At 34.6% G+C, this 8,168-nt stretch overlaps 1 protein-coding gene across 3 annotated transcripts in view; it reads left to right on the plus strand.

The window, feature by feature from the left end:
• LOC127466979 (neuroligin-4, X-linked) overlaps positions 1-4,446 on the plus strand; it is a 179,732-nt gene extending 175,286 nt beyond the window's left edge. For all 3 annotated transcript variants that reach the window (XM_051778411.1, XM_051778413.1, XM_051778412.1), the window contains one exon: positions 718-4,446. In XM_051778411.1, coding sequence (XP_051634371.1) covers positions 718-1,567 — 850 coding nt within the window. In that variant the 3' untranslated portion in view covers positions 1,568-4,446. The remainder of the gene's footprint in view (positions 1-717) is intronic.
• Positions 4,447-8,168: the final 3,722 nt, after the last annotated feature.

Raw genomic sequence — 8,168 nt, forward strand, 5'->3', positions numbered from 1 at the left:
GCATAGTTCCTTCATAGCAATGATCTCATGGAACTTTCAAATAGTTATCTGCTAATGCAAATGATGGAAAGATTTGCAACATAAAAATAAAAATAGTTCAAAGGTTTTTTGCCAGCACAGAGATTTGAATGAAGGAGGACTAATAGCTCAGTAAAGGAACACAGAGATAAATGGTTTCCAGTTACATGTATTAGCCCTGCTACTTCGTGTTTTAAAGGTTTTTGTTTGTAATATATACAGCTAATATTTCCTGTATTCACATGGACTTCCAATATTGCCATAAGAGTTAGATGCCCATATTTACTACTTATAGCAGTGGAAGTAGTGGTACCTTAAATGAGAAAGTGTCAACCCTGAGAAGAATTGAACCTACACCTTTACTATGGGGAGAGGTGATTAGTACTTCTCTAATACAGTATATCTCTAAGACATACTCTTCGGAGTATGATACTGAATCACAGAATTCAGATGTCCTGTTGGGATCTGAAACACTATCCTTTCTCTGTTTTCATGTAAAAAAATGCACTGTACAGTAAGTAATTTTCTTTTGATTATTTATTAGCAGCTGTTCTTCATTTAGGGAAGGCTTTTTAGCTTCTGTTTTTAGATTACTTTAAGTATTGCAAATCCATTAACTTGGGTTTTTTTGCTTTTGTCTGTTTTGGGGGGGATGGGGTAGATTAATAACTATAATGTTGTCTGGTTTTGTTTTTTTAGAGATCCAAATCAACCTGTTCCACAGGACACAAAGTTCATCCACACAAAACCCAACCGTTTTGAAGAAGTGGCCTGGTCCAAATACAATCCTAAAGACCAACTTTATCTGCATATTGGCCTGAAACCCCGGGTTCGTGATCACTACCGAGCAACAAAAGTTGCTTTCTGGTTGGAGCTCGTACCACACCTTCATAACCTGAATGAAATATTTCAGTATGTTTCCACAACAACTAAAGTCCCCCCTCCTGACATGACCTCATTTCCTTATGTGACGCGACGTTCTCCTGGTAAATTGTGGCCAGCCACCAAACGCCCAGCAATGACACCTGCCAACAACCCCAAACATTCAAAAGACACCCATAAAACAGCTCCAGAAGATACGACGGTTCTGATAGAAAACAAGCGAGATTACTCCACGGAGCTGAGCGTCACCATTGCTGTGGGGGCATCCTTGCTGTTCCTCAACATTTTAGCTTTTGCTGCATTGTATTACAAGAAGGACAAGAGACGTCACGAGACTCACAGGCGCCCCAGCCCCCAGAGGAACACAACCAATGATATAGCACACATACAGAACGAAGAGATCATGTCATTGCAGATGAAGCAGCTAGAACATGACCATGAGTGTGAGTCGCTGCAGGCCCACGACACACTGAGACTAACCTGTCCACCTGACTACACGCTCACTTTGAGAAGGTCCCCAGATGACATCCCGCTAATGACACCCAACACCATAACTATGATCCCAAATACCTTAACAGGAATGCAGCCTTTGCATACTTTCAACACCTTCAGTGGAGGACAAAACAGTACAAATTTGCCCCATGGACATTCGACCACTAGGGTATAGCTCAGCCCTTCCCCCTCTACCCTCACAAGCCACTTGGAAAAAAGAAAAAAAAAGAAAAAAAAAAGAAAAAAAAGAAGAGGAAAAAGTTATAATACCATCCATTGAACACCTTGTCAAAATCTAAAGTAAAAACAAGTAATAGAGAAGGACAGTCATTATTTTCTTACTGATCCTTCCCACAGAAACTCACTGATATTAAAGATCGACTACAAACCCTGTGAAATGTGAAAAGTGTACATTGCTGTTGCGATACTGCTTTAAGATCTCAGCCACTTTGATTGAAAGTTGAGGCCAGAAGAAGTAATTTAAAATGGTGTTTTAAGTGTAACAAGCAAAGCAGAGTCTTCTGGAACACAGAGCCAGTGACTGTACAGGTGTTTTGTTTTGGTTTTTTATAATAAATAAAATAATAAAAAAGATTCTTTATGTGCCATACCATGAATGGCCATTGATAAAACAAAGACATCACCATGGGCTTTTACCCAGCATATGAAGCTGTAATCCAGATGGGGAAAATAGAATTTTATTATTAAAAACAAAAATAAAAAAAAAGAGGAGGACTGACTATGCAGTAAAATACGTATAGTTCTGCGCAAAGAGATGACTTGCCAGCCTGAACTATATTTAAAGAAACTTTGTAAAAATGTACATAGCTGTGAGTTTAAAAACAAACCAACAACAAAAAAAGCAGCTTTTATTGATGTTTTCAGTTTGAAAAGAGCTTTTAGAAAGATTGTGCATTCGATTGTGACCTATGTGTATATACATTAGTCATATCACCTCTGTTTCCTCCAAGACCAAAGGAGGAATTCCTTCTTAATTACTAGTGGTAAACAAAAACCATGAGTTTTTTCTAACATGTTTCATTTATATAAGGCCATGGTGTCATGCAGAGGATACAGTTGTCTGTGTGACCTGCGTATTTTCTCTTACAGGTTACACTAATGCATGTTAAAGTATTCATAGGAGATTGTTGTTCTTTTCTGAAACATTTTTTCTATAATTTAATTTTGTGTTAGCCTTTGTTAAATTGCAACACAACAATGGATTGGAAAATGAAGAGAAAAAAAACGCAAAAGAAAATAATTACTATTTTATACTTGTTGAACTGAACCAAGAAACATCTAATAATATATATTCAGAGTCCAGTTTGTAGTTCTTGGTTATTGTGATACCTTAGGAAGAGTTTTGTGCCCTGACAAAAGCAATGAAAGCCTGTGTTTTGGTCAGCCTTCTCTGAGGAAAATTAACTCTATATTCACCAGCAGCTGCAGTAGAATCTCAGCTGATAAAACACCTCCTTAGTTTTGCTAAATGATATAAAACTACAATTTGAAAGTGGGGAAATGCAGGGTTGGTTGGCTGACTGTTTTTCAAAGTGTTCAGAATGGTCAGTGTGTAAGGAACTTCTCAACCCAGTATCTTGATTTGTACTTGAGAGTGTACCTGTCACAAAATGCTTATTTTGCTGATTTATTGCACAGTAGTCCTGTAGTCAAAGAATATTATGGAGAGAGAAGCAGAGAGATCATCAGCTGTTCTGCATCTGAACAAAATTGAAAATCCCAGAGATCATCAGTCTCAGAAAAGGCAAAATTATTAGCTGGTTATTCCTTTTGGCCCTTCCTTCACTAGAAAAGCAGAGGCCAAGCAGAGCTATCAAACAAAGTAATGTGACAGTTTGATTCAAACAACTGATTTGAATGTGAAAAGCTAGAAATCAGTTCACGCAGATGAAGATTGCTTTATATTTTGTCTTTGAAAGTTACTCTATCATTGATAGTAACCAAAGATCTTTAAACAAATTGGTCTGCACTTGAACCTAATTATCCCAGATGTATTTTCTATTATTATTCCACAACTACACTGCATAAATATCATCTGTCCCATAAGTATCTAATACAAGATGCCTTGTACCTCTTCTTGTTTTCTACACCTTTTGTTTTTGAATAAAATAGCTTGGAATAGTTGCCCCTACAAATAAAATCAAAGACAAGGTGATTCACTGAGGTCTATTCATCTGCACAACTCCTTGTTTTAGTAGGCAATAAAACAAATTCTCAATGAAAGAAGTGAAAAGTTAATGACACGATAAAAATGCAACATGTGGCTGATACAATCCTTTATCTTTAGTAAACATACTATAAATCTGATCTGGAAGCTCAGATTGGAATGTGATAAAACAGCAACTTCAAAGTACAATTAGTAGGAAATGGAAAACTATTTTGTTTTTTTCACTGATCCATTGCATAATATTGATAAATGCTGACTCTATACCAGGCCATTTCCACCAATTATTTAATGCCTCAGCTGAGATGCAGCAGTTCATAACTCTTAAAAAAAGGTTTAAAAAAAAAAGAAAAAAAAAAAAAGAAAAAAAAAGGTAATGATGCTTGACATCATAAGCAGTTGGGTATGTTTGTAATGTGAATTACAGTATTTGTTTAGTACTTCCAATTGTCTTCTGCTAGCAATATGTACAGTACTGTGTCAGGCTTGTGACATTTGGGTAAAAAAAAGTTCCTGTAAGTGAATAATTTTAGCTTTTAAAAGTAATTACAATCAAGTTGATTTAATAATTTGATACATCTGGACTGATGTATGATTTATAGAGGGAACAGATTTATAGGGTCTTCATAGAATTCTATAAAAATGATATCAAAATATACTTTGAAACTGTAAAAGAAAAACAAAAGTACTTTCCCAGGCTTATATTCTTGTCCTTATGAGGCACACAGGGTTCAATGGTTTCTTCTGTTATCGTTTTGCAATTTTTTGTTTTTTGCCTTAAGTAATGATAGAAGATATATATGGCTGGACACATATGTATAAACTTTTCAGCAGCATTTTTAATAATAAAATATCACGGTATTTTCTAATGCTTTGTGCAAATAACTACGTGTTCATCCTTTTGTGTAGAAAGTCTTTCACAGGTGTGTTTTCTGCCCCATCTCCATTTTATTATCTAATGTAAACAATGCCTTGATACACAGTATAAAAATATTAAAGTAACAGAGGTTGCACTTTTAAGTTAGCATTGAGTTTTCATGGTTTTTGTAGTTCTATAAGTCTGCAAGTAAAAGGAAAGCAACTCAGACAATGAAGATGTAGGAGAATAAGTTCCATATACTTATTACCTGTATGCACTGCAATTCCCAATGAAGCAATGGCTGAATTATTTTGTTAGTATTTTCCGAGGCACTGAAAAAAAAGCTTGGGTAAGCAGCTTTCCTTAATCAAGTATAGCTTAGCAGCTGAAAAATGTATCTTCCAAATTAGGGATCAGAATAATGCAGATAAATCTAATACATCAAGCCTCCACAAGTAAATATACTTTCCTTTTACATTTTAAATTTAGATAAGTAATTAGTTTGGTTAGAAAAAATATGTAGGAGTAGCAACATATGTTACTCATATGTATTTAAGGTATTTACATAGATTACAAGTATGTCATTAATATCATTCTTTCTTCAAAGGCTGAGTAAGTAAATAGTTTGTTCTTTTATGATGTTAGATTCTGTTTACCAATGAAGTTTCCTTTCACTGGAAAGGTACATAGACATTTTAGTAATTTGAGCAGGGTATTGTTTGCTTTCTGTAACTATTCTGCTGAATAGAGGTACTAACAACGTTTGAAGAATTTTGAGCATATTAGTTAAGATTATTTGCAAAAAGCAAATTCTGAATTTTTCATATCAGATTTTTGATATGAAGAATCAAGCTTCTGAGATAGAAATATGTGCCGACTGACCTAATGAAGCAGCTTGAATTTTGAATATTGAATTTGTATATAAAGCTTTTGCAAATAAATTGCAGGTTTATAGTTGTTCAGCAAATACATTTAATTACAGGTACACTTCAAAATTCCACAGCTTGCTCTGACATAATTCATACACAAGAAAAGAGGTTACAATTGTGTAATTTCTATGAATTGTTCACCCTAAATTGTGGAGTGATCTCAATAAATTAGCTTCTTTTCAGTTAAGCAGTTTCACATTTAAAAAAAAAAAGAAAAGCTTCAGAACTTTGTTCATGCTAAGCAAACATTTTATTTTGTTCTTTTACTGTCTGAAATATAAATCTGCAGATTAGTATATTCCTATTTTGACTTTGTTAAGAATATGACAATTCAATGGTATTTAATATCACATAAAATCATTTGAAATAATACCATGATAATTATATGCTTGTCTCAAATTTGTAGTTTGACATTTGTATTATTTAATTATTGTCAATTGTTTTTCATATTTTCATCTGCAGCTGTTTGACATCACAAAACTCATCAGCCTGAATCTCTCCAGAGGCCATAGCACCTGGTAAAAAGTGGAATTTTCATCCCACTAGAAATTATGATATTATATATTTAATATCATAATATTTTAAAATGCTTCTCAATACATCAAATTAGCCTGAAAAGTAAGACAGTAACCTTTTTTTAAAGCAAGTGAAAAATAAGAAAGGGGTTTGGAATTGTCTAAACATCTTGTTTGAGCTGTAGCATAATAAATAACATTTCACTTTCGGATGAAGTTCTGATTCAAGCTGTTTTGTTTGGTGTTCCACTGTGGGCACCAAGGTCCACACTGTGTCTTCTAAAAGTTATGTAAGTTATGTTCTAAGGAAGTTATGTTTTCTCAGTCTTTTATAACCCATCCAAATTACTTAATCCAAATTTTACTATGTTAGAGAAACCCAGATCACTGTGATGACGTAGTCACAGACCAGTCACAAAGTCCAGACCAGAGAAGAAGTTTTGTCATAAATCAAGTGAACTGCAGCTCCCCTGAGACACAGTGGCAATTAAGGAAAATATGCATTAATATCCTAACAATTCAAGTGTAAAATAAACATCTAATAAATAAGGTACATTCCATTTTTTTTAATGGAAAGTTCACAACTTTTTGCAATACATACATTTTCCTAACTTCATTTTCCACCCCTTCCCCACAAAGAATAACAAAACTTTTTCAGCTAGTATTTTCTGGAATATCCACAAAAGTAAATGCAAAATTAAATAGATGACATTGTTTTGTTTTCCCTTCTACATAAAGATCCTCAGTTGCTGAAAGATAAAAAGTTCTTCCTCTAGTGCCTTTATCAGGGCTTGTAGGTTATGTAGGTGATTCAGAGTAGCCCTATTCCGAGGTGTCCAAATTTAAGTAAAAGGGAGAAGATGGACAAAGAACTGATGTTGCCTTTGACTACACAGCACAGTTGTGTTTCTGTCCAATAGCCGAAGATATGGCAAAAAAACATAGAGAACTTTATCCGTGTTTTATTTTTAAAAGACTGAATATTTAGAGATCGTGTTCTCATTTTTCAGCTTTTGATGTCTGTCATGCTTTTCGTTGTACCTAACTCAAAGCCCTCACTCGTTTTTTGTCATCTCATATCTTTTATCTCTTATTGCATCAGATATTTCCCTAGAGATACAGATATGTTTCCATGTCACAACAGTTAAGTTTGGCCCCGGATTTGTTCCATTCTGTGCTGTATGACTGTGAGACATACATTCCTTGCTGTTTTTAGTATTAAAGTTCCCTTGAAGGGGTATTTACATGGCAGTATTCCTCATCCTTGAAATGCATTGATCTCTATGGCTATCTGCATTTCGTGCCAGCCTAGCAGCTTTGCTTTGACATAGTGGATGTCTTAGTGGGAAGTGCCAGCTTGGAGCCAGGCTCTCCTGTTACTCTGTAGTTTTTATTATTGTTATTATTCATTGTTAGCATTTGTTTCTTTTCTATATTGATCTTTAATCAAAAGTAAATCGAATTAGTATGTCATTCTGTTGCACAGCAAGATTTCTCAAATCCTAAATTGCTCTTAATTCTTGTTTAGATACAGCTAATTACACTGCACCATCAAAACTTAAAAACCTTTCTAAACCATCAATGTTTCCCGATTCTACTATCAGTGCAAACTAATAGGAGGCTGGCATAGTTAGCCAGTATGAGAAGAATTCATGGTATACTGCATTCCACTTGGTGGGGACTTGTTTTACAAATATGGGAAAATAAATACAATTAGCATTTTCATGCATCAGAATTTAATTACATTATGTCAAAGGTAAGCAAGACCCAAAGCAAAATTTGTAAAAACTGCTCTAGTATGCTGCACTGGTGGTTGTTTTGCTTAGGTAAAAATTTGCGGGTCAATAGCAGCTGCATGAGTGCTTAGTACACTTTAGACAATGGATGACTCACTTCAGAAACAAGAGTGGAATTTGAGGATTTCAGGAAATGAAGAGGACATTGCAGAAATATTCTTAATAGAGTTTCTGCTTTCAAGAATGCCTAGCAGCAGCAGCAAAGACACTGCAGGGAGAATGTTTTAAAATAAATAGGAAGTGAATGCAAATTGTTTTTAAATTAGTTTGACAGGAAGAATTAGATACAATGTGATATGAAATGACCTTAAAATAATGTGAGGCATTTCTTCTGCATGAAGGGCCAACAGAAAAAGGAAAACCATCTCAAAGGATACATTTTTACAGGGACTAGTCAAATGAAATCACTGCAGATAATGAGACTATAATGGGATTTTGAACAGAGGTGTTGTGTCATAATGCTATATCATATGGATTTAAATATGTTGAACA

Source organism: Manacus candei, unplaced genomic scaffold (genome assembly GCF_025592945.1).
Source record: "Manacus candei isolate 608988 ecotype Guabito, Panama unplaced genomic scaffold, ASM2559294v1 h1tg000012l, whole genome shotgun sequence".
Lineage (NCBI taxonomy): Eukaryota > Metazoa > Chordata > Aves > Passeriformes > Pipridae > Manacus > Manacus candei.